Here is a 27,508-nt window from a genome sequence, read left to right as displayed (position 1 = left end):
AAACTTGGAGTGGTGCTCTCTTTGCTTTCGCAGTAGTTTCCTAACATTGTTGTTGTACCACGGTGGGTTTTTCCCGTCCCTCACAGTTTTACTCGGCACGTACCTGTCTAAAACGCATTTTACGATTGCCTTGAACTTTTTCCATAAACACTCAACATTGTCAGTGTCGGAACAGAAATTTTCGTTTTGATCTGTTAGGTAGTCTGAAATCTGCCTTCTATTAATCTTGCTAAACAGATAAACCTTCCTCCCTTTTTTTATATTCCTATTAACTTCCATATTCAGGGATGCTGCAACGGCCTTATGATCACTGATTCCCTGTTCTGTACATACAGAGTCGAAAAGTTCGGGTCTGTTTGTTATCAGTAGGTCCAAGATGTTATCTCCACGAGTCGGTTCTCTGTTTAATTGCTCGAGGTAATTTTCGGATAGTGCACTCAGTATAATGTCACTCGATGCTCTGTCCCTACCACCCGTCCTAAACATCTGAGTGTCTCAGTCTATATCTGGTAAATCGAAATCTCCACCTAAGACTATAACATGCTGAGAAAATTTATGTGAAATGAATTCCAAATTTTCTCTCAGTTGTTCTGCCACTAATGCTGCTGAGTCGGGAGGTCGGTAAAAGGAGCCAATTATTAACCTAGTTCGGTTGTTTAGTGTAACCTCCACCCATAATAATTCACAGGAACTATCCACTTCTACTTCACTACAGGATAAACTACTACTAACAGCGACGGACACTCCACCACCGGTTGCATGCAATCTATCCTTTCTAAACACCGTCTGTACCTTTGTAAAAATTTCGGCAGAATTTATCTCTGGCTTAAGCCAGCTTTCTGTACCTATAACGATTTCAGCTACGGTGCTTTCTATCAGCGCTTGAAGTTCCGGTACTTTACCAACGCAGCTTTGACAGTTGACAATTACAATACCGATTGCTGCTTGGTCCCCGCATGTCCTGACTTTGACCCGCACCCGTTGAGGCTGTTGCCCTTTCTGTACTTGCCCAAGGCCATCTAACCTAAAAAACCGCCCAGCCCACGCCACACAACCCCTGCTACCCGTGTAGCCGCTTGTTGCGTGTAGTGGACTCCTGATCTATCCAGCGGAACCCGAAACCCCACCACCCTATGGCGCAAGTCGAGGAATCTGCAGCCCACACGGTCGCAGAACCGTCTCAGCCTCTGATTCAGACCCTCAACTCGGCTCTGTACCAAAGGTCCGCAGTCAGTCCTGTCGATGATGCTGCAGATGGTGAGCTCTGCTTTCATCCCGCTAGCGAGACTGGCAGTCTTCACCAAATCAGATAGCCGCCGGAAGCCAGAGAGGATTTCCTCCGATCCATAGCGACACACATCATTGGTGCCGACATGAGCGACCACCTGCAGATGGGTGCACCCTGTACCCTTCATGGCATCCGGAAGCACCCTTTCCACATCTGGAATGACTCCCCCCGGTATGCACACGGAGTGCACATTGGTTTTCTTCCCCTCTCTTCCTGCCATTTCCCTAAGGGGCCCCATTACGCGACTGACGTTGGAGCTCCCAACTACCAGTAAGCCCACCCTCTGGAACTGCCCGGATCTTGCAGACTGAGGGGCAACCTCTGGAACAGGACAAGCAGCCGTGTCAGGCCGAAGATCAGTATCAGCCTGAGACAGAGCCTGAAACCGGTTCGTCAGACAAACTGGAGAGGCTTTCCGTTCAGCCCTCCGGAATGTCTTTCGCCCCCTGCCACACCTTGAAACGACCTCCCACTCTACCACAGGAGAGGGATCAGCCTCAATGCGGGCAGTATCCCGGGCAACCACAGTCTTAGTCCGATCAGGGGATGCGTGGGACGAGCTGGCCGTCCCCGACAAACCCCCATCCGGACCCCCACAGTGATGCCCGTTGGCAACAGCCTCAAGCTGTGTGACCGAAGCCAACACTGCCTGAAGCTGTGAGCGAAGGGATGCCAACTCAGCCTGCATCCGAACACAGCAGTTGCAGTCCCTATCCATGCTAAAAACTGTTTTGCAAAGAATGTCTGAACTAATCTACAGAGAGCGCAAACAAATCGACAAAATTTAAACGGTTATTAAAATACAAGATTGCCTAGTAAATGCAGTAATGCTGCTACTTGCGCACTGCTGACACTGCTCGGCGGCGGAAGGAGACTAAGCGAAATTACACTATTCAGGTACTAAAACGCGATGCTACACTCTCAGATACTATAATACGCCCGAAATTTATGAATTAAACAATGCAAGTACCAAAAACACGCAAAGAAATTAAGAATTAAACTATGTAACAAATGAGTGAGCTAGGAGTATACGACTTGCTGCTCAGCTGCTTATCCAACAGCAGCAGGCAGCACACTGTGACCAACCGACACTGGCCGTTCAAAACAAAAACAGTAGACAAACGACTACGCGAATTTACACTATTCAGGTACTAAAACGCGATGCTACAACTCTCAAATACTATAATACGCCCGAAATTTATGAATTAAACAATGCAAGTACCAAAAACACGCAAAGAAATTAAGAATTAAACTATGTAACAAATGAGTGAGCTAGGAGTATACGACTTGCTGCTCAGCTGCTTATCCAACGGCGGCAGGGAGCACACTTCAAGAAGAATGAAATGTTTCCCGCAAATGACGCTGAATAATCAAAAGAGGTTCCGAGTGAATGTTCATATATAGTTTCAAGTGCATGTTTACATGTGTAAACGTGTGAAGGGATGTGTTGTGGCAGTGAATCGTGAGTGACGGTTAACGCCGCAAAGATAATTTCCCGCGCAAAACAGTTGACGTCGGCGCGAGAGTTAGGATCGATATAGACGACACAGATATGCTTTGTAAGAGACTCGCATCAAACGCGAGGGTAAACTGATTCATGTTGAACTTTAAAAAGAAAAGGTGTTATAATTAGAAGTTAAGAGTTTTTAATTTATTAATGAATGATTAAAGAAAGTAATATTCATAGAATTAGTAGTTATTTAATGGTTCGTGTTCGGTTGGGAATTTTGTTTGAAAAATCCATTTCCATATATGTGCATGTATGAACGCCGTATGAATCAGAGAATAAATGAAAGAAGTGAATCCGCATTCCTCAATGCTAATAACTTTTACATTACAGCGATCAAGCGGAGAAATATATGTATTTAGAATAAAAAGTTTTTGAGTATAGATAAATTATATGACTTTTCAAGGAAATGATGGATTATGTCTTTGTATAAAAAGAACTACACTTTCCATTATTCGATGATTTGAATCCAAAATCTATTTTAAGTTGCATGAATCCTTTAAATTACGAAGAACAAATCAGTGATAGAAAATGTGTCAGAACTTTTGGACTTATAAGCACAAGTGGGGATGCAAAGTCAAAAAGAGTATTCAAACGAGAGTAAATATGATGATGCTTTTGGCAACATCATTAGTTAATGGCTAAATTCCTTGAAATACGTCGTAACAAAAAGGATGCATGAAGCCATAAGGATTTTGCTTTCAAAAAGGAGAATCTTGGACGGTGCTACTTAACCAGTTCTCTTACAGGAAGAGTTTCCCTTTTGGTCACTGCTAATTCTTTTGGATTGAATGTTGCATGTGAATTCGAGTATCCCTTTCCCTTCTACTCTTCCCATTGCGGGCCGCGTAGAAGACCGAGTACAAAGTGGGCCGCGTAGAAGACCGACTACAAATGTGGACGTCGGGGACATGCAAGACCCGGGGGAGTTTTAGCACCGCAAGATATTGTCCTAGGAACAAGATTGTAAAACGAAAATTCACGTTATTTATTGTAAAATCTTTTTTTTTTTTTTTTTTTTTTTTTTTTTTTTTTTTCTAGAGGCACAAATCACTCTTCTCCAAATCGTGATATCTGTCTTTCCTTTAGAGATCTATTTCAAAATTAATTTTTGTTTTTCTATATCTTCTATGTTCCGTAGGCTGGGGGTCTAGGCTTAAGAGGTTTTCCAAGGTTTCCCTGCTTAAGAAAGTTCCCGAATGGGTAGACCCTGATAACAGTTTCATGAAAGATCATCTTCCTTGGTTGTGCACAGCAGACATAACACCTTGATGCCCGTAAAAGCAATACAGCCGTGGTACCTGTCTCTTCATTTCTTCTGTTTTCAACATTTCTTTTCTTCGTCTGTCTTAAACATAATATTCTTTTTCAGTCGGAGGACTGACAATCATCACTTCCGGGTTATCCACACTAATAGATAGCTCGCGAAGTGTGTTCGGTAAATCAAAATTGAGCTCACAAACTTCGCTCGCTGCGAGGGGCATTGTAATTTCCCCACGGAAAATTACCCTCTACCACGCAATAATTAATAATGGTCAATCAAATCATCCATATTCATTCACTTTTGAAAAGTATCTGATCGGATTTTCTAGTAATATATGCGCCGACAGCTCGTCGACGCCAAGGTATTTTTCTGGTACGTTTATTCTTTGGAATAACAGAGGTACATATATGTATTCTCCATGGTTATTATAGACGGATAACTAGGACAGCTTCTGAAGTATCTGTTGGAAGATTGTCGGGTTGCTAAAAGAGACATATTTGCTCTTCTTCTCGCTAAAGCGAGCTATTAACGTTGGTGCCACTAGCGGGTTATTTGAAGAGAGAGAAAAACTGTAAACGTAAATTAAGTAAGACTTGGAATCAACAGAAAACGGAACATGTAATGGAGATGGATTGAATATACAATTTTCCTCAGAAATAAGGTTTGTGACCCTTTTATTCTAGAGTGAATGACGAATGAGTTCTTTGTCTGAATCATTGATGATTGTCTTGGCCCTGTAATTAGTGGGGAAGTTTCAGCTGTGACGAAGAGAGCCTGCAATCGATAACTCTTTATAAAATCGTCCAAAAAGGCTCCGGACACATCTGAAATTCAAAATCTGTCGTAAAAGGAACGAATTGTTCAAACGATCGTTTTCCCAACTGAATGCAGCGCTTAACAATAATAATAGATATAAAGATCTTTTATAGCAAGCCAGCCGCTGAATGTTAAGACGAAGGGCTCCACCAGAGATTCTATTGGGCTGATTTCACGTATTGAAATATTATATTTAAAATTGTACATAGATAAAAGAGAGAGAGAGAGAGAGAGAGAGAGAGAGAGAGAGTGAATGAAGTTAGAGAAAATACTCAGAATGCTTCATTAGTATAATTCTTTGCCTGTCTTATCACGGGTCAGCCTAAAGACAAAACAGGAGGCCCTTACTTTACTGTACAGATTTATGTGTGAGAGTGAAGGAATCATAAAGGCAACAAATACGTCTTCACAGACAAAACATTACACCAAGTTAGCGGCAAGCTGCATTCACATACTTTCATCATTTACAGTATAATCCATTATACATAATAAGTAATTTCAGTGACAGAGAGGGGCATGCAGCTAGGCCCAACAGCACCTCCTTTCGTGTGACAGAAGAGGACAGTGTTTCGCAACGCTCAGGCGGTGCGGCACCCTCGTAGGAAGTGTAAACGTACAATCAGGTGCCGCTGTTCCTCGCCAGCGTCACAGGGTGCAGTATCGGCAATTGAGAGCGTTCGAACGGGGCCGAGGTTTGCTCTCCGGGAGGCTGGTCTATCGTTCCATGACACTACGGCTCATACAGGGCACGCTGCATCAGCAGTGAGCCTTATGTGGAACCAGTGGAGAGTAGAGGGCCGTACACAGCGCCGACAGTGTATTGATCGACACAAGGTGACCACAGCGCTAGATGATGGCCGTCACGTCCGCTTGGCAATAACGGACAGAACAGCTTCGTCCATGGTGTTGGGCGACGCGCTGCAATGGCTGTGGACATGTCTCCGCCGACGGTTCGACGCTGTCCTCAGCTGACTGGACTGGTGGCAAGCATGCCACTCTGTCAGCTTCTGCTGACCAGAACCCACCGACGCCGCAGACTGAAATGGGCACGTGAAGTCGACAGGACGTAATGTGTGGCAAAATGTACTGTTTACGGATGAGTTCCACTTCATCATGTCCTGCAGTGATGGCCGCATACGCGTTAGACGCCGCCTTGGTGAAAGTAATCGCGCACACTATATTGTTGAGTGGCATTGAGGACAAATGCCAAGTGTGATGGATGGGGCCACCATTGCTTATACCACGTACCCTGGCCGCGTTAGTGTTGAGGAAACTCTGAACAGCTACAGCTAATGAGGACAGTTTTATAGCCTGAGGCATTACCCCTCCTGCATGCCGTTCCAAATCTCATATGTCAGTAGCACAATGTCTGGCTACATGTGGCGAGAAATATGCAGGTCTCCTTCGAAGAACGATGTGCACCACAGCTTCCCTCACCTGTGCGTTCGTCTAACAAGTTCCCCATTGAAAATGTGTGGGATACGGTCGGTCTGAATTTGTAGGTTAAGGTTCTTTTGCAGCCACAATTGATGCTTTGTGGACACACCTAAAAAACTGCGTAACAGAGTATTCTCCAGCAGCATGTTCAAGTGCTCTTTGATTCCATTCCACACGTCCAATGGCTCTCACTGTAACAAGTTGTGGCGCTACTCCTTACAGAATTTACGGAGTCAAGGTGCATGTACAAGTCAACAAAGGTAACCATCTGTGTAGTGTCATGTCCCTAAATTGTGGAATAAATTTAATTGGGATCACATCCCATGGTCTTGGTGTTTCTGAAAACTCAAAAACACAAGTATGGATGCTACAGTGACGACTGGAGCACCACGGACTGTCAACAAGAAGACAGTCGATGCAACTTCCATAACGCGGCAGTAGAGGAAGATTTGCTGACAATGGTTCGTCTAACGAAAACGTAGGCACAGGAGTGACACAACGCCGTCATTTCAGACGTGTCTTAGTTCGGCATCACGAGGGATGTACCAGAGTTTGGAGGCTATAAGATTGCATTCGTCATTGTCATACTGGTGCAGTACCTTTCGTGATGGTGTTGCAGATGATTGCGCATCTGATACGACCACCTCAGCTTCACATAACGGGTACTTTTGACGTAAGGTTATGTGTCTGACATACTGAGCCCCGAGGTTAAGCCCAATAATCGACGTCTCCGTGAAGTTATTCTTCAACAAAACGCAAGACCGCATTTTTCCTATACTATCCTGAGCTAGCAACGTACTCGCCGCAGTGGATGGACCTGTTGCCGTCAGATCACCGAAGGTAAGCGCTGTCAGGAGGGCCGGCACTTGGATGGGTGATCATCCAGGCCGCCATGAACGGTTGCCATTTTTCGGGGTGCACTCAGCCTCGTGATGCCAATGGAGGAGCTACTCGACCGAATAGTAGCGGCTCCGGTCAAAGATATGCATCATAACGACCGGAAAAGCAGTGTGCTGACCACACGGCCCTCCTATCCGCTTCCTCCGCTGAGGATGACACGGCAGTCGGATGATCGCAATAGGCCGCTTGTGGCCTGAAGACAGAGTGCTTCTTTTTTTAAAATCCTGAACTACCTCTATGCACATCATGTCCTACTGTAGTCTTGGTTGTTGGTTGCTGAGAGACTGGCACACCGACACTCGGTAGCCATTATCATTAGCATAGTGGAGGAGTAGTATGGGAAGACGTAGCCCTGTCGGTTATCCAGACTCAGTGCGATTCGAGTCCACCCTGGCTAGAGCCCCTGTTGATATCAGAAGTGGCAACTTGATGTACTGAATTCTCACCCTGTATGCTATCGAAACGTACACGAATTTAATCACGTATCCTTCCTGCTGTTCGGCACACGCATAGTTAATTTTTTATTGTTTTCAATTTTTTCTGGTGATGCAGTTATAGTAGTGTACGATTTTATGGATGTATGGTACGGACTCCCATATATTGTCCACAGTCACAATTAGTGTAATGCAGCCAGCCGCATACGTTTTGTTTCGCAGGGCTATACCAGATTGTAATGGACCTGGGGTTTCCCGAGGCCACAACGGAAGCGCAGTACCTCGCTCTGGCGGCCTGCCACATCACCGCCATGACGTCAGCCGTCAGCAACCCTATCGTCTACGGCTGGCTGAACTCCAACATCCGACACGAGTTCATGCAACTGCTCCCTTCGAGATGCAAAAGGGGTAAGACGGCGGTGAGACGGTAACGTGTATGTTACGTGAGATAGAGCTTGTTCAGAATTATTGGAGTGTCTACTCGTAACGATAACATTACAATGAGCGAACAACACGTAGACGTAGAGGGAAATCGTAAGCAAGTTACAACTTGGTTTACCATTTCTTAAAGCCCCTACAGAGCTTACAAATTATTGATAGCTAAAAATTTGGCATGCAGTATTTATCAAAATTATTAAATTAAAAATTTTGTTTCATTTTCATGTAACTGTTTTCAGTACATGTTCGTTTGTTACCAAAGATTAATGCTTGTTACTATGTACGTTTTACTGTGATATTAATTATTAAAGTAGCAGCTGCTCTGACTCGCCCATGATGACAACAGTTCTGATGTGACAAATAACAGCCAGAGAGTACAGAAAAGTTTGTGTATTAAACAGCCTTCTCTACAGACTCAAAAATGATATTCCTAATTAAACAGCAATAACCAGGTGAAATTAATAATTAGTTCTAAAACTCCTATCACGCTCAAGCATATTAACATTTAAACATCCACAAGATTGGAAGTGCCTATTGTTCATAGTATTAAATCTGCTGTTATTAAAAATGTACATCTTTTCAAAAAATATTTATTACAAACGTGTACGCGTGATAAATCATTACATGATTAAAAATGTACATCTTTTCAAAAAATATTTATTACAAACGTGTAGATGTGATAAATCATCACATGGGGAACAACTAGTGTTAGAGACAAAATGTTTGCTTACGCCTAATGTCATCGTTCAAGAGTGTTTGCGCCCCTGAAAGGAGGCAGCAAGGAGGCCATCTGCAGCTTTTGTATGCAATGTGTGACGCCTGTCATGGATTCATACCGCGTGAAAAGCGGTAGGTGTAGCAAAACTGAAGTTCTTGATTCTAAAATCACTCTCTCCCCTCAGACAAACTCTTTCTTATAGTTTTCTTGTTCAGAATCACTCTATCAATTTACTGGAATAGATTTCATGCTGTGCACCAGGTTAATAGACTACGCTAATTCGGTGAAATCTCTTACCCCAGGGCTGAGGGATACTAAAACACGTCAAGCGTCGTTGGGAACAATTTTTCCCTAACTAAAGTCGTTCATCATGACGTAATCCTTCACCCACAGAGGTTTTTCGGAAAGAATGGGAAACATCCTGCACAAATGGATGCATGAAAATTGTGCACAACTTCAGACATCGAGTAACTTTCTGTAAAATTATTCGGAATTTTTTCGGGTACGTCATTTGTTCTACATTAAAAATTCATTAAAATACAACAGGTGTAATGTGTGGGTATCTGATTATTTTGTTTGAAGTACAGAATGTTGTAATTACGTGATGAAACTGTTACATATGAACCATCCAGCAAAGTAGTTTTCACTGTTACAGAACCAATAAAGAACTGGACTTATGTATTAGCCTTAATACTTCAGTAGCCCCTAAACATTAAATAAATAACGCCTCGATGATGACAGATGCCTTATCTTTATAATAAACTACATATTGTGAAGCTTATTTTCACATTATAGATTTCATCACTGTGACTACACGTTCATTTACATGTCATTACAGTAGGAAACAAGTATCAGGGAAATGTAAAAGCAGTTTTTTTTTATTTTCTAGTCTTCCTTAACTGCCCTGTAGTAATTATTGTTGAACTGTTGGGAAAAAGGCTTTTTTTTAAAAAAAATATGTCTGAAATCTATGGAGTAACTTAATATGGACTCAAAAAGTGAATATGAAAAACTTAAAACTGTCCCGGTCATTGGAGAGCAACGTAAGAACCGTTTCCTTCCTTCGGTTAATTTAAAATTTACTTGTAACCACGTCTTTCACAATTTATTATGAGCGCCCTACTGTAGAAGCAATAGTAGTCATTTTTGTACTAAAGTTCAAAATGTTTAGAATGAGGTCAACCAGACAGTGAAGACTGACGTTATTGATCACGAAGTATGCATGACGCGTGTAGGGATTATCTCCACCTTCAGAACTCTAAAATAGAAACGTAACAAATGAATTGATATACAAAAATTCATTAGAATAACTTTTTAGATGGTAATAACTAAACAACATTAATCAAAAGTGTAAATACAATCCATTTTTACCTACCCAAGAGCAAAGGTTGCTCAAGGGTGAGAACGTTATCATTTGTGTACGTGACTTGAGATGACGTACTAAGTGAGTTCCCATAAAGCAAGGGTCGAAAGATAAAATTGCCGCTACTTGACAGAAGGGTTACATGGTGGCGCCGTGTCATAATTTACATAATTACATAAAATGACAAAATTAAAAGTGGTATATCAGTGCACATGCCAAAATACAAGGAAACATAAAGAAACATTACATATAGATCATATGATGAAAATACGTGGTAATACGTGTCCAAGAACATTGATAGGTCATTGATCACTAATCGCGAAAATGACATAATTTATTGTTAAGAGATATAATACAGGAATCTAAAGCGGAACAAAGCCATTACCTTAAAATTACATTTAAAAATTAGTTACAAGATACAACAAAATAATTTTTGTTGTTGTGGCATTCAGATCCCAAATGGATTTCGTGCAGCTGCCCACACTGCTCCGTCCAGTGCAAGCTTCTTCGTCTCTACAAAACTGTTGCATCGTACATATACTTCAGCTTCTTCACTGTTTCAAGCCTTTCCTCCCTCTACAACCTTCACATTCCACCCAACACATAATTCCTTCTATTATCTCAGGATGTCTCCTGAGAGCAGTGATTATTGTTCACCGTTGTGTTACCTCACTATCTCTGCTTATTTCGATTGTAATGTCCCACAGCGAAGCAATAACACCGTATTCCAAATACGAGAGCTAATTTGCGGTGAGTCTGAATGAGCAACTAGCAATATAGTGAATATATAAAAATTGCAAGACATGTGTGGTCAAGGATTACCTGTCTAGAATCTTCTTGATATGGGTACCCTCTCCCTAAACATGTATGGGGCAATGGATATAGTCACGTAGGAAATCAGTGGGAATCTTCTTCACTTATACTTCGAGAAATGTAGAAACATACACAAAAGAAATTTTTCAATAATGAGCAGCATACATACATTCGAATGGTGCACTAATCTGGAATCTTTTGCAATGGAGCAATCATAATGACTTTCTTCAGCTAAAGGCCACACGCGCTGTAGGTACACATGTTGTATCCTTAGTGCCGGCCTGGCACCTGGGTTTGCTGCCCGGTACTCTGGAGATGTTTCCTCAAAGGGAGCACGCTTCGTAGTTACGCCAACTATGGAGATACTCGGCCGATTAGTAGGGGTTCCAAAGCGAAGAAACCCAACAACGACCGGAAGAGCGGTGTACTTACCATATGGCCTTCCATACTGCACTCAGTAATGCCATTGGCAGGAGATGACACGGCGGTCGGTCGCGCTAGAGCGGCCCGTCTGGGACCAGAACGCCGAACATTACTATTAACTTATGTATTTTATATGAGTGTGTTATGATAGAATCATTCACTTATTGTGAATAGTTTCAGTATCTCTCATGGCCTCCTCCCGTTACAATTATGCGCTGTGTTCGTGTATGGTGTTATCACAGAGGTGTCTCCTTTGGTGATAGTTGGCGCCACTACAAGTAAATATTGTCATAAATCTACAATGGATTTGTCATGAATTTCAGACAAAACTATGCATCCTCGCGCCATGTGCCATAAAGTATCATGAGTCTTCAGGGGATGACAGTGATCGTCTTGAGGGAGTGGGGGGTATACACCACTGGTTAATCCCTAACTGTGTGAACGAAGATTGTCCTGGCGAAGAAGCACATTTGCATGGCGCTGTACGAGTGAGAAGAGAATGGGATAGATGGAATTCTGGAACTATCCTACACTGTTCAACGTTCCTTCAACAAGCAAAATATGTATATAATTATCACAGATTAAAATTTTCACATAGTGGTGATGTTGATTGTGACGATTATGGTGTAGTGGTATCTAAGGCTCTCCTAAACGAAGCCACACATTCACGCCATCTTTCTGACAGCAAAACAGATAAACAGATTATACACTTTTCCTGTATCATCATATCGTTTGGCCTCCCCCCCCCCCTCCCGCCCCACCCTATCTTCATATTTCCCTGTACCATTGGAGGACGGCTTTATGGCGAATAGAACACAATCTGGTTGAGTAGCTAGTAGTAAATATTTCCTGTTAGTCGTGTCACATTCTATGGGCTTCAATGGTTTTAATTGGGCTGCGAATCTCTACCTTTGCTTTAATCTGCGCCGTGAGTCGCTACATATTGTTCAAATTGCTGCGAAAATGCCTATGTCGGTTTTGGCTGTGCTGCGAATGGCCCTAATTGACCACAATATGTAGTGGTTCGAATGTGCGTTTGTACGGAATAGCAGTACGCGTCCGGAATGAGGATTACGAGAATGTCGTCTTACGTTACGCTGCTACCATTAACATCGATACGCTGTGGACACCTCACGCCCGCTATGTTCTCTATGCTTCGCACGGGTTATCATGCCTTCGGAAAGTTTTCAGTACAGTTAACTACGCTTAGGTAGCTAGGCAAGTAGGAAGGCAGGTAGGATTAACGACTTTTGCAGTCTATATACAGGATGAACCAGAGCTCCGACACGACAAACTTTCAGAGGTAGTAGTGTGGATCAAATCAAAACAAAACAAAAAAAGTCCTGTAACCTTCGGCTCTAAAAGTCATACCTTACGAGCTGTGAGCACATTTTCTAGAGAAGAGGTGTGTTTCACAGTAACAAAGATGAACTAGTGCCCTTAGTTGCTAAGGCATGCAATGTAGAGCCCATGTTTATTACGCATTTCTATCTCGGTTTGGTCGACGAAAGTTTGTCTGTAGAGTTATGGTCCACCGTATTTAATTAAAGATTTCACAATGCAATTCTAATTCAGAAATAGCATTTGGATGTTGGTTGTTTGGTAGACAGTCATGCAATAAGGCGGAGCATCTACCAGGACTTGCCGGAATCCGAAAACGGCAATTTCTGGCTCTGCTGACACAAAGATCTACCATTCCACGATACTGCTGCTCGCACTACTCGCGGTATGATGACTAAAATGCAAATATGGGCACGACGGCATCAGGTGGAACATGCTGGATTTCAACTGTCGCACGTGACAGTGATTACGTGAGGACAGACATTGCTCGCTCGGCAGAGATAGATCCACACATACAGCGAATGTTTTTTGTGGTTCTCTTGATGGTTCATCAGAAGTAGGTTTACCGACTGTGGTCCGCCTCATAAGAGCACTTGACGCAGTACTGACCTTGCAGACGAGTTACAACATCACGTTGGACTTATTCGTATCTCGACGTTTCGAGAAGAACGAAAGCTGCCAGATTCCATTCGTCTTCGTCGCACGGGTCCAGTGCCTGTCATGATTTAGGGTGTCATTGGGTACACAACACAGTCATGTCTGTCTGGTATAGCCATCATGTTTCTGCTAACGCTTGTCTGTTGGCCTATGTCACTCTGGTGTAATCTAATAACAAGGCAACGCATGACCACACTTTGTGTCTTAGGGTATTCGACTGTTGCTCCCACCAACGCGTTCTCCAGAACTATTCCCGTGAATGGCGGGGATGACGGGGACCACTCGCCAACCACAGAATTGGCGAACTCTGCCCTACTGTTGAAGCAGCATGTAATACCGAGTCCGTAAGTGTCATCAAAGCTCAGTTCGATTCGGTATACAACAGCTTTAGAGGTACTGTTCCTGCCGAAGATGACAGCTCTATGTACTCCAATGTCGATTCTGATGAGAATCACCCTATCATTGAACTGTTCACGATAACTCACACTCCGCCCTACTTTCATATTCGTAATCAATCATACACTCGTTATACCATTTTCTGCGGCCGTTGGTATTACCCTGTACTTAGCTAATCAGAAATCTTTGTCTTATTTCCATTTCACCTCACTGACCCCCACTATATCTACATTCTGCCTTAGCATTTCCCCTTCAAGTTTTTATACCTTCACTATACTGTTAGAACTTCTGACATTCCACGCCACAGCTCGTAGAACGTAATCCTTTCGTTGGTTATTCAGGTTTTTCCTGCAGATATGGATGGTGGTCTAGTCCGGAATTTTTTGCCAGTGAAGAGATCATCACGAGCCATTTCAATTGGAGGCCACATGTCTTATGGATGTACATTGTGTGTCTTTAATGCAGTGGTTTTCGCCATCTTCTGCATCCTCATGCTGTTGATCATTGCTGATTACTCCGTCTTTACGAGCAGTTCCGCACTCTAAAGGCAAGAGAGTGCACTGAAACTCTCTTCACTCCTCCATCCTCTTTGGAAAGGTCGTTCGGTGAAAGAGGGGTGAGTTCTTATGCCAGAAGTCTTCGACCGCCATTTCAGATGCTTTTTATTCAAAATTTAAGCGATGTAGGGTTTCGAATGCGGTACCGAGGACGTTTTGAGTACAAATCATGGACGCTACCCCCTTTTCTTTTTTCTTTTCTTCATTTTGTTCGTTATTGTTCATTACATTTGGTCTGGGCGGACGTCACGTAATACCCTTTCAAGTTCATTGTTGTGGCCGAACACGCTGAGCTACTGTGCAGGCGAGGCTAAGCCAGCGCGCATATCTGACAGGCAGCGAAACAAGTTTTAAATCTAATTTAAAATAATTGCTCTTAGACAACTCGTTCTATTCCACTGACAAATTTCCATTTTGTACCGTCCCTTACAGAAGGATTCAGTGCACTCTTTACACCTACCCACTCTTTCCTCTGCGTTTAGCAGCGGAATTCCGACTGCACTCTTGCTGTTATCGTCTGCTTCCGTAGCTGACAAGTCTACAAGGCCGACGGCCTTGCGGTGGACCCAGGTTCAATTCCGGGGATTTTGCTTGGTGGGTCGATTTGTGCGGGTTGCACTCTGATTTTTGAGGAAAACTAAGGACTTACTCGACCGACTGGTAGCGGTTACAAATTCAAGAAACCAGACGACGACTGGGAGAGCGGTCTGTTGACCACGTGTGTCTCCTCAAGGCGTCCAAAGACGTCGTTGGCAGAGGATGACAGGGTGCAATGTCGGGCCTGATATGTCCGTCAGGAGTCCGAACGCTGAACTTTACTTTTTCCCTTTTTCTTAATGTTATCACCCCTTCTGTTCATTACATACACCTTGGTGTGACTATTCTACAATATGAGTCAGTCCTCCTGACGCTTACTCCTTTTTAGATTGCTTCACATTATCCTGGAGTCCTTTCCTCTATACATTCCAGTTTGTCAGTGGAAATATTTCTTCTCTTACCAAATGTTCTACTTCTGCTCAGTTATGTTCCTTGTACCTTTGTTTGATCCACCAATATCTTTGTTTGGCCTTTCTAGAGATGTCCACTCCTCTGCAACTGAAATTTTTACTGTCGTATTTCTTATCGCAGTATAAAAGTCCCTAGCACAACCCAAACGAATCTCATATGGTTCGTCAGTACTTCAGTATTCCACTTTCTTCCACACTCATCCGAACGTTCTCATAAACTTCCATCGTTACTAAATTGTGATCTGAGTCAATACCTGCAAATAGTTTTCCTTCCAATCGAATATATGATTTCGGAGTATGTGTCTGGCCATGATGAAACGCATCTGTAATCTTCTGTGTCTCATTTTCTCCAAGTGTAACTACTCGTAACATTCTTGAACAGAGAATTCTATTAGTCTGTCTCTTCTCTCATTTCAAATGCCGGGCATGTAACATCTTTTCTATTCCTTCATTTACAACCGCGTCCAATTCCCGTAATTATTAGATTTTCATCTCCGTTTACATACAGAATTACCTGTTCACTAACCTCGTATACTTTTATCTCTTGTTCTCCTCCTTGTGACCTCGGTATTTATACCTGCACAGCCATTGTCGGCGATAGCTTGCTGTCGAATATGATACGAAAAATCCTACCAACGAACGTCCACTTGCTCACTCCCTGCTCTACTTTCCGATTCATTACGAATCCCACTCCTCTCATACATATTATGTTGTTGTTAATATTCGTCCGCCGACGAGAAATCATTATATTCTTTCCATTTCACTTCATTGAATTGCACTATCTAGACTGAGGTCTTACATTTCTCTATTGAGATTTTCTAGTTTTCCTACTACGTTATAACTTCTGAAAATACATGCTCCTACTCGTTGAATGTTACCTCTTGGTTGGTTATTCAACTTTTATTCTCACGTTCACCACCCCCCTTACCCCCCCCCCCCCCTCCCCGCCGCCCTTTGATCGTACCCTCTCAGAAATCCGAATGGGGAACTAGTGCGGAATCTTTAGCCTATGGACAGATCCTCTCTTTATTGCAGGTCACGCATCCTATGGATACATACTTTGTGCCTTTAATGTTGTAGTTATCATTGCCTTCTGCATCCTCGTGCAGTTGATCATTGCTGATTCTTACGGCTTATTTGGAGAGTTTCCCATCCAAAGGGAAAGGGGGTTCCCAAAACCTCCGTCCATTCCTCCGCCTTCGTTGACAAGGCCTTTGACAGAGCAAGGGTGACTGTGTGTGTCGGAAGTCCTTGTCTGGCACTGTTGACGACTTTTCTATAATATTTAAGTCATGGATAGGCTCGAAGCCGGGACCCACGCTGTTTCGATTACAAGTCCTAATCACTACCCCTAGACCATATGTTCATAAACGAATATGCACAATAACTAAACGTTCGTTACTTGCTATTTTTTCCTGCTGTTCCAGTTTCAATAGCCAACTGCATATTCACTGCAGTACAAGTATCCTATACGACAAACAGCATGCAATTCTGAATATAGGCCGTTCATCAGTTCCTACGTTGACCTATAGGAGAGTGTTTACGTTACATTTGCACCGTGACCTAACTTGAGCGCACGTCTTTGTGACGTCAGAAATATAGTGTTTGTGGCCAAAGATAATTATGTATAAAAACTATTTAGTAGAGAAGCTTTTATCGAACATCTTTGATAAAAGTAAGAGTTACGGCCATTGCTTAAATGCCACTTCACTTGCCTTAGTGCATGTAAGCTGTAAAATGACGATGTACATGTGGTGCGTGCCTACCACCATAGTGAACATTACACAAAGCATAGTGACTACAAAACCCGTAATAAGCGGTCGGAATCCAGCTGTGTTTGAATTTGCTGCTCTGCAAATGATGTTAAGCTGACATATAACAAGAATGGATATGAAAATCCAAGTTTTTTGAAATTGTACATAAGTGAAATGTATGTATTTACTTGTACTCTTAATAACCTAACTTAGCCTTCATAACTTACTCATTAGGTGATTTACACATTGGTTCACATGTTTCTGCAAAAATATGTAAAATAGTACATGGAGATTCGAGTAATATATTGCAAGATGGAATAGCTTTCGCCTGTTGGTAAGAATCTTAACGTGGCCAAGACCTCTAGCAGAAATAGCATTCATGATTTAAACAATGAAACACTGTATCAGTTAAGAATTTTTGCACGATACTTTTCAAGAAATTATTCCCAAGATGAAGTACAAATATTTACATAGGTATTTTATGCAATGTCCAATTGCCGTAACCTGTGAAACACAACTGCATGGCAAGAGAGGCAGATAACACACATACAAAAACCGCATAAAATACTTATGTGAATATTTATTTTTCTCAAAAAGCGACATATTAAGCACGAAAAAATACGTAGCTAGTGCAGTGTTTCACTAATTAAATCATCAATGACGCAGTTGCAGGCTTTTCAAAGACATCGGTTGAGATGAAGGAAATTAAAAAGTGACTTTTCTTAAAGGAGTGTTGTGTATGCAAATATTAGAGGCCAATTTCATAGTGGCAATCTGAAACGTTTGTTCACGCATTCTCAAATAATGTTCGTTGTTTTTATCTCCTCGCACTGTAGCTGACGTAGCTAATTATGGTAAACACTTTGAGCTTCTCCTGTCGCTACGCACAGTTTCACACAGTGTCGTTTACGTTTCTCTTTATTTTCAGGCAGTGTACTCGCCACCAACGTATTGTGCTGTCGTTAACTTTACAGCATCCATACGTTTGTGTCGGCCCACATTTAACACTACATAGCTGATGTCACATGGACGTGCGCTTATTCTTGTACTTATAATTGGCCACGGTTATCATTATATGAAGTAATTAGGCCTTGTTGCTGGACGAGTAATTAGCAGATCTGCTTACCCGCCGTCCGTGTTCTAGTGCTGGCGCGGCCCACGTCTTGCGCCGAGACGGGTACGGGCCTGGGCGGCGGCGGCGGCTTGGAAGACGGCACGACCCGTACGCAGCTTGCCGCACCCACCGCCAACAGCAGCACCGTCGCGGCCGCCGCCAGCCATCAGGGGGCGCTGCTGTCCCTCCAGCACCGCAACGGCGCAGCCAGTTTTCTACGGCCCACCGCCAAGGAGGCCTCAGTGACGGCACTCTAATGTGAACAGCACGAAAACCGAATATCTGCTCTGCTGACGTCGTCCTCTTCAGCTTTCGCCTTGGTTGTTGAGCACGCGATGCTGAACTGGCGAGTGGCAGCTGCGAGAAGTGCGTGCGAGACAGCATACCGTTGCTGAATGCGAATAAACTCATTCGGTATAGAACTGCAACGGATGATTGAATGAGCTGTATAGAGGGGCTGCTTTTGCGAAGCCGGGAAGACTCCTTTGCTCACTAGTATGTGCCACGTGTTTCGTGCCATTGTGTCGTTAGTAACTCATTGTCATCAGTGACATGGGATACTACTTTGATTCGACTCGTTAAAACATCACAGTGAGTACTTTCACAAATCCGAGTGTGACTTGCAGTCCGATACATAATTTCTTAAAGCTGATAACAGATCATACTCCACTTGAATTTGACCTATTCTTTCATAAATGCATTGGTCGTTTTTAATTCCTTACAAGTCATAGTCTAGAAACCTAATCGACAAGTAACTCCTACTATCCTCAACTGATAGACCTATAGTACAACTACAGACTTAGAAATAGATGAACGTTTCTCCATTTTATCTCTTCTTTAAGCTATCACAAAAATTTCTAACATGAGCACAAACATCCTCATTTGGCCACACATCCAGTTTACTCTGTAATAATTTACCATAGTATCTTTTTCATGTCTTAAATTCCCTACATCAGGTCGTTAATTCTCGCGACATCTTGTAAACGTTCGCACATCCGTGATTTCGATGTTAGACATTTCTTTTTCTCACATCTATCGCCGTACGACGAGGGTTAGCTGTGTTCTACCAAACACCACCTGTAAACACAAGAAAGTTGAAGAGACTTAAGTGTTACCGTTACTACTAGTCTTTAGCTTCTCCGTAAACAAGACGATAAATCATACATAAACCGAATCAAAATTTGAAAATACCATACCGAATGTGCAGAACCTCATATCAGAATCTCTGTAAATATAGAAAACAATTCCACGTCAAACCACAAAGTCTCCACATGCCTCTGGTTATCTGAAATTGTTTTTTACATAAATGTATTCCTCGCTTTCTTCTATTCCAGCTGCCTCTGCAGAAGTATATTCATTGCTACGATGACGAACTGTGTGTAATATTTTTTATTGGTCTTGCTCGTGATATGAGTTAATGTGATTTACTTATGTGAGATATCTTGACTGTTGCCACTTTGCTTTCTAATTCTGTTTAAAGACAGTTTTTGTGGACATACAAGACGGACTGGAAGCTGTCGTGCTGCTGGCTCGGTTCAATGGCCTGCTGTGTTTGCTGTTAAAAGATAAGACTCCTCTGGCCCAGCGCTGAAGTAAGAGGATGTGGGATTGCAGAGAGAGAGAGAGACGCCAGCTGGTGTCCCCGGCGCTAATGAGCCCACGTCAGGGACGCCAGTGCGCTAATCTCTGCCACGCCAGGGGAGGAGTATTTGCTGCTAAATAAACATGTCTTTCTGTGTATCTTACGGTGTAAATAAAATATAACTGTTGCTCAGTATTTATTTTGTTTACTCAATATTACAGAAACCTTTCATTCGTTGGTTTTCAGACGCACAGAACAGTACAAGGAAGAAAATACAGGGGCCTTGGTAAAACAATTATACACTGTTAACGCAGGCCAAGTAAGTTTTTTTCAGTTCTGGACTACACTTTTGAACGTGGCACTGTTTCTCAGTCTAGTCACAACGTCTGTATAGACAATGGTCGGAACGTGCTCCCAGCCGTTCATCTCCTCGACGGTAAATACACCCTCTATCCTCATAGTCGGAAAATGTCTTTTCCCTTCTGATGTTCTTTCACCTCACCGAAAAGATGGAGACCTCATGATGCGAGATACGAACTCTGTGGTCAGCACCATGGTGTAATAGTTGACACCGTTTCAATAAGACTGGATGCCACACTGCATTTGGTCCATATCCTGCCGGAATTTCACGGTGAATTTGATTACGGTTAAGACGTTTTCCCAACAAGAATATTACCCTTCCCTATAGTTCAACTTCGGAGTACATTTCAAACAGTGTAGCATTGTCATTGACCAAAGTTCTTAGAGTGAGATGACACGTTTTAACTTACATTCTGAAGCTTATACATTGATTTAAAGATTACTGAATCGCGTGATGTGCTCATTGAAATCCTGAGAGAACGATTGTTCCTCCTTTCAGGAAAGGACCCCTCTTACGAATGTTCTGTTAACAACTTGCTCTGTGAAAGATGTTCTGCACCAACAAAGCTGAATACTAGCAAACTCACCCAAAGAACACTTAACGACATTTCTGTACACAAACGGTAATTTTTTTTTTTTTTTTTGGAATAGTAACTATTATCGACTTTTTCCTGTTTAACAATACGTTTCTTCGGCTGTTACTAATCAATACTAAGGTAGTATCGCAACGCCTAAAATCAGAATGCTACCGGGTACATAACAGCCAGAGTCTCACTTTAGGATAAGTGACAAGGGACTAAAGATAACCAATATCTGCCTGAGACTTTCGCGAAACTTTAAAGTGTCGAGAATTTGAACAATCGTGTAACTAGTTCATAGAAGTGGTTTTGTATTCTTCAATAATTGGTTTTATATTTTATATGAATATCATTCAATTTGATTAAAAAAGTAATGAGTCGAATATTCCTATTTATGAATACAAAATTAGGTCCTGAAATTTACAGAGATTTATTTCGATATATTATCGCTGTACAATCACTTAATGTAGAGTCTTAAGACGATGAGCTAGAATTAAACTGCAATAACGTATCACGTGGCCTGGTAGGAACAGTGTGAGTGATTGGCTCCAGTGCGTCTGATACTAGTGATGTTATGTTCAGAGTCTTGCAGCTGTAACACCCCACTTGTTGCTTGTCCGGATTTTGCGTTTCTTCACCCCTGTCAAACAACTTACAGAGAAATCGTGAGTGGAAATGTATGCAAGAATGGATAACACTAGATTTAAATGTCACCCTGTCGCCCTTAATAAATCTGCGGTGGTAATGTTGATGATAAATCACACCTATTTTTAATTCCAAACATGAACCATAACGAACACTTAAGGGGTTCAATGATATCAGACAATTACAAAGAAATAAAATAAAGCAAGAGGTGAATTCAAGATCAAATTACTGAAATTAAAAGCTCTACCGAATCAATAAATTTACTATCAACTTCAGACCAGTGCTGAACAAAAACAAAAATGAGCCAGTTATGAATTACCCTCGTAGCTGGGATTGGCTGTGAACTGTGTCGAAATCGGGACACAACGCGATGTCTTATAAATTGGCTGACAGACTGACATCGACAAAAAACGAAAAATAAGAAGAATTAGTACACCCCAAGGTATCGTGAAACCTCAGTGGAAACAGCAATTGCACGTGATCCAACTATTTAACGCTACTCCTAACACAGGCCAAAGTTGGGGCAATCTCTCCGTAATACTGCTACTGTGGCTGCGGTCTCCAGCGGGCGACGGTGTGGCCATGGAATCCGGGTGCGGAGCCACGGAAATTGCACTCCTTCAATACTTGGACAATAGATTGCTGTCCGTAAACTTCTCAAATTGCGACAATCATCCCATCAGCGAAGAGCTGACATGGCTCACGTCCTCTCAGAACGAAAGCCCAAGACGGAAGACGTCAACAGAGAGTCCAGCAAGATCGCTCATCGCCTCTGTTTTCCTCACCAAAACTTAACCGAGTGAATCACATCCCTAGAAACGCTCAAAATACCCAGTTTCCCAGTGCCGACCAATGTACGGCCTGGGAATCGAACTATTTTCCACTATTCTTCCCTTTGTACCAAATTTCGTGAGTGAACTCTACCCAATCCACCTGGGAAGATCCACAGCTGCGGATAACAACAATTTTTCCGGAATTTTTAATTCCTAACGGACTCCTGGCCCGCCCCACTTCAGTTATTCAAAAGCACGCCCAGCAAGCCACTGCTCTGTTTTGTAAACACTTGAGGTTATACACCTGGGGACGCGCTGTCAGGCTGCTGGCCGAGCGCTGTCCCCATTGCCTCGCAGGTAATGCATTGACGCAAAATTCGATTGTTACAAAATCACGTAATTCTCCCTGCGTTACATAGCCAGCGTCCCGATACGTTTCCACAGACATTTCATACACTGTAATCGAGAGTATTACTCCAACAAACAACAACTAATTTTCTACAAAGAGATTGCGCCACTGTTAGTAGCTTTTATTGACCTAAAGTGCTCGCAAAGTCATTATAGTCACGTTAAATTGGCTCATGTAAGTGGTAATATCGTCCCACCTTACACAGCAAAAGGTAAGATATTCATAATACAGCTCAACGAATAGTAAGTATAAGGAAGGCGATACTAGCATATAAAATGTGAAAGACTACTTCTACAGGTATGTCTAGGGTAAATTACATGTCTACTTGTAAGCAGTAAGTATACCATAATGTTTCCTTGACAGGTTTTACTAAGTATTAATAATTCCATGGGGAAAAAGCTGATAGTTCGTTTGGTTTCTTGAATATTTTGGAAATGTTTTCTTTATGTAAGTATGTATCAGTATATATCAGTGCAACATCATTACACCATTCACAAAAAAATTGTAAGAATTATGTGGATTCTGAAAGATATACGCAGATGTCAGAATTTGAGAGTGGACGTGTGGTTGGGCTCAAAGAAGCTGTTTGGAATAGTCGGAGAATCTCACTACATTTGAAACGGACGATACCCCTAAGCGACGACGTTACCCAGAACAGATGATCCATGGCAGAATGCGCGCTTCCGTTTGAGGTGTATAACGACACTTCTGATAACTGACAGTTCTGATGACAGAATAAACGAATGCGATTGTTCCAAAAATTCGTACTTAATTTTGCTGTGATCTGACGCTGTAGTATGTAAAGCCTCGCGGTGTGTGGTTCTGAAATCGCACCGGAATGATGCAACTGCCCAAACTCCGTCACACACCCCTTAAAACCTGATGTAAAATTTAATTGCCGATCGCAATCTCAATCTCAAAAATGACCCTAACAAGGAATCCTAAGATGGAGGACTGCTATAAAACCCTACTCAATGACTAGTTTTACTCGATCGGCAAAGTAATAAGAATAATTGACAGAAGGAAACTACAAGTTACTTCAAATGAAGTACAAATAAAATTTAATGTGATGTATTATGTTCAAAGCAATGACCCAGGAAAAGAATCATTTACGTGATTGGTACAAAAAATATGAGCAATACAGGTATGGAGCAACTAGGAAAGCACTACCGTATGCTAGCAGCGTATTCAATCACTAATGCGAGGGCGATTCACCAAATGCATTAGCTACACCGGTGGTTGAGAGAATAATAAATGAAAATGATGCTATGTGTGGCAAGGGTATCTCCGGTGTTGATGCACAATCTCATCAGTCTGTTGTGGCGGTAAGTCGGCCGTGTCTGGTCGCATGTGAGGATGCAGAATATCTCTTGTCAGGACTCAGACGCTATGAAGTCCCATCCACCGTTTGAACTCAGAGTTCCCGACGTATAAAACTAGGGACCTTTCACGTTCCACATTCAAACCAAGAGACCATTTCCACGTGTCCCCGCTCCCGACATTGCTGGTTGTGCTGCTCCGGTCACAACCACCAGTCAGGAAATATATTACTGTTTCCGTCAATAACCTGAAAATTACTACATTTCATAAAATTGCACCATAGAATGTCAATTAGACCACATCTTCCTCTCCACTTTGCTCTAGAAATCCTCGTCTGACTTCAGTAGGCGAATGGCGGATCAGAGGGTTGTTTACACACTTACATATTTCCAGAAGCCTAACCAACGTGATGGGAACTCCGCAAGGCTTCTCTTCCTAACGCATAGACCCAGAAATTCAAAAACTTGTGATATCTCACCGTAAATTATTAGACGGCAGCCAGCACTTGATACTAGCGCCGTTAACCTACACAGCCGAACCCTGCGGAATACCCTGTGGTCTCCCCTGTCGCTCTCTTAGTTCTGTGCAAAGTGAGCGATTCTCAAACACTCTTAAAATGGAATCACTGGCCTCAACAGATAACCATTGTAGTCTCATACAATATGTTCAGAAGCATTAAATAATGCCATGAGACTTCTTACATGATGAACATACTGTGGCCGGCCGAAGTCGCCGTGCGGTTAAAGGCGCTGCAGTCTGGAACCGCAAGACCGCTACGGTCGCAGGTTCGAATCCTGCCTCGGGCATTGATGTTTGTGATGTCCTTAGGTTAGTTAGGTTTAACTAGTTCTAAGTTCTAGGGGACTAATGACCTCAGCAGTTGAGTCCCATAGTGCTCAGAGCCAATAGAACCTACTGTGTCCCGCCTATGGCCAGTTGTGACAAGGGGAAGATGAATGTAGCTAGAAATGCAAGTCAGATGGTTTGAAACCTTTCACAACCTCCCCGGTACAGTATAATTTTGATTGCGATTTACTAAATTGTGCAGCATGGAATAGTATAACAGGGACGGAAACAGAGTATACACACTGTGTTCTGCCACAGGATGACGCTCTAGAGCACAGAATTTGAATACGTATGAACTAGTTTAATGTTGATTATACACTATATCTGCGTCAGCAGACTTAACTAATACAACAGTGAACAACGTAACATGGTATGACTCTCCTGCTAGTACAGTTACTAATTGCTTAGTGTTACAGTACAATACAAGGTTATCAGCCAAGACTCTGGCATGAGTTTGTGGTTACTGTTTCGCAGATATGAGTGTACTACACTAAACTAGCAAAAGAGCTATTCACAGAGTCCAACCCATTTCATAATTATGTTAGATGTTCCGAACCTTTCAAGTAGAAGGACGACAGAAAAATGTTCTGATAAGCTTTAAAATCTATTGCTTAGTGAAAGACGTGATACATATAATCGATGCCGCGGGAACGATAGCTATATAGAATGAGCTGGACATCAAATTGTTTACTACTAACATGCTGAACAGTAAGTCTTGGAAAATGAAGTTACAGGTAAAGAAAGTGGCTTAGCGTTATGTGACTTGCGGAGAAAATGTGACGCAGGGGTCTTAATGGAGGATTACACTGTGGGCATACAAATGACGTAATGCAAATTATCTAGCGTGAAATATCACAAGTGTGAGTGTGATGTTGAATGATATGGTTTGGGTAAATGAGACATTATTAAACTAATATTGCAAATACACCAAGGGTTACATCAAAAAGTTGTAGGTATCAGCACCATACTAAAGCAAATTATTGGTTTACAGTGTGGATATGAGATGGTCACGTTTCATTGTTCGTGTTTAGAGTTGATTGTGGCAAGAGTCTTGTTATAGACATTGGCATTTTCGTGTCCTAATGGGGTAAAATTATGAAAGTACGCCGACATATTTTAATACTGTTGAAAAAAGAGGAACCTGTATAGTTGTGCAGAAAATAACGAAATTACTAATGAACACTGAGACTTGTGTCAAGTGCATGTTCACTGTCACACGCTCACACAACGCAGTGTGGTTCACTACAGATACAGCATAGTGTTGTTTCGCAGAGAGTCGTCAATCAGAGGGTTGACCACTGGTGTGCAAAGGGCTGGACAGCCGTGGGCATATCCTAGGCCAGCGCCATCACGGGACAGGAATAGCAACTGCGTCCATCAGTAGAGGCAACTAGCATGAACACCAGAAATATCATCTCGTCGCTGTCTTCTCAGCGTGTGGAGTCTCGCCCACGTCGGCAACACTTACAGGGTTAACTCGACTGTACTGACAGAGAATTGTCGAGAGCACATGTGCAAGTCAAGTAGGTTGCGAATTACAGGAGAGTCCACAACATGTGTACCCTATCAATGGGACTGCCGCTGAGAGTACTTTGTTTATAGGGGTGGTCTCACAGAGACAAAATATGTGGACATCATTGCAAGCACAGAGCTACAGGATTGCAACCTGCCTAATTTGATGCTCCCTGAGGGAGAAAGATAATTCCGTTATCCCAGCGTCATTTATCAGTGCACGTGACGGATCACACTGCCCATGTCAGCACGCGACAGGGCGAGGAGACCTAAGGTAGTCTGCGGTCATTGACACTGCCCACTGATCAGAAGTATCGAGAGCCACCTGTGTTTCATCTCTAGCGGCAGCCACCCACCCCGGTAGCCACCGGCCGCACCGCTCCAACCTATGTCCGCCCACTGCTGTGTGTTCGGGCCGCATCAGCGTAAGTCACCCTTGCTAGCACAACCCTTCGCCGCACCATTGTCTGGCCGGTTCTGCACAATACTGAAGCTATGCATTAAGATACAGCAAGGCTGTAAAACACATCATGCGAAAAGCTACACGAAATAATAGAATTATCAAAACGGTAGAACTTATTGTAAAGCTGCGTAGCTGAACGTAGCCAAGACTACATTAGAACATGTACATTTTCACGCGTACGTAATTTTTGCCACTTACTTATTAGACGTAATACTCGTATAAATGTATCGCTGTAAACAGAATGTCCTGTAGATTAAGGCAACACATCGAACATCTTCCTTAACTTATTTCACCTTTGTATTGAAAAAAATATTACTAATAAATTTCTGAACCTAAGCTCTTGTGAGAAAGGATGGACCATTCGTGGAATTAAAGCAGATGTAAACATTGGTGTCTCGTCTTTTCTCGTAGTCCGCGTCTCCTCAGTTACAATACAGCATACTCTGTCCATCTTACAGTAGTGATAAAACTCTTTTCTGTTATACGAGATAAGTGAAAGGGCTCCCTGGAATCACACTACACAATACAAAGCAAAATCTTCACTATACAGATATGGGTCCATGCAGCGGTGCCGTGGATTCGTTCCAAATCGAAATTGAACGCCCTGAGAACGCTACAGGCAAAACGAAAACCTACGAGATAGGAAACTTCCTATTGGCTATGGAATACATAGCCAGCTCAACGGCATATGTTTTACAATCGCGTAACGCTACAGTAAAGATAACGAAGATGTCAGACAGCACGTCTTCTCTTCTTAATCATTCTTTACAGCCAACACTGACGTTCTTCAAGG

The 27,508-nt window shown here is 42.5% G+C and overlaps 1 protein-coding gene across 1 annotated transcript in view; it reads left to right on the top strand.

Annotated features, from left to right (window-relative positions):
- LOC126474507 (neuropeptide Y receptor type 2-like) overlaps positions 1–18,484 on the top strand; it is a 235,576-nt gene extending 217,092 nt beyond the window's left edge. The window contains exons 4-5 of the mRNA XM_050101978.1: positions 7,869–8,054; positions 18,258–18,484. Of these exons, the coding sequence (XP_049957935.1) occupies positions 7,869–8,054; positions 18,258–18,484 (413 nt within the window). The remainder of the gene's footprint in view (positions 1–7,868; positions 8,055–18,257) is intronic.
- Positions 18,485–27,508: the final 9,024 nt, after the last annotated feature.

The sequence above is a fragment of the Schistocerca serialis genome, chromosome 4 (assembly GCF_023864345.2).
Source record: "Schistocerca serialis cubense isolate TAMUIC-IGC-003099 chromosome 4, iqSchSeri2.2, whole genome shotgun sequence".
In the NCBI taxonomy this organism is placed as follows: domain Eukaryota; kingdom Metazoa; phylum Arthropoda; class Insecta; order Orthoptera; family Acrididae; genus Schistocerca; species Schistocerca serialis.
Note: the sequence above shows the minus strand (reverse complement) of the source record. Positions and strands in the feature narration are given on the sequence as shown.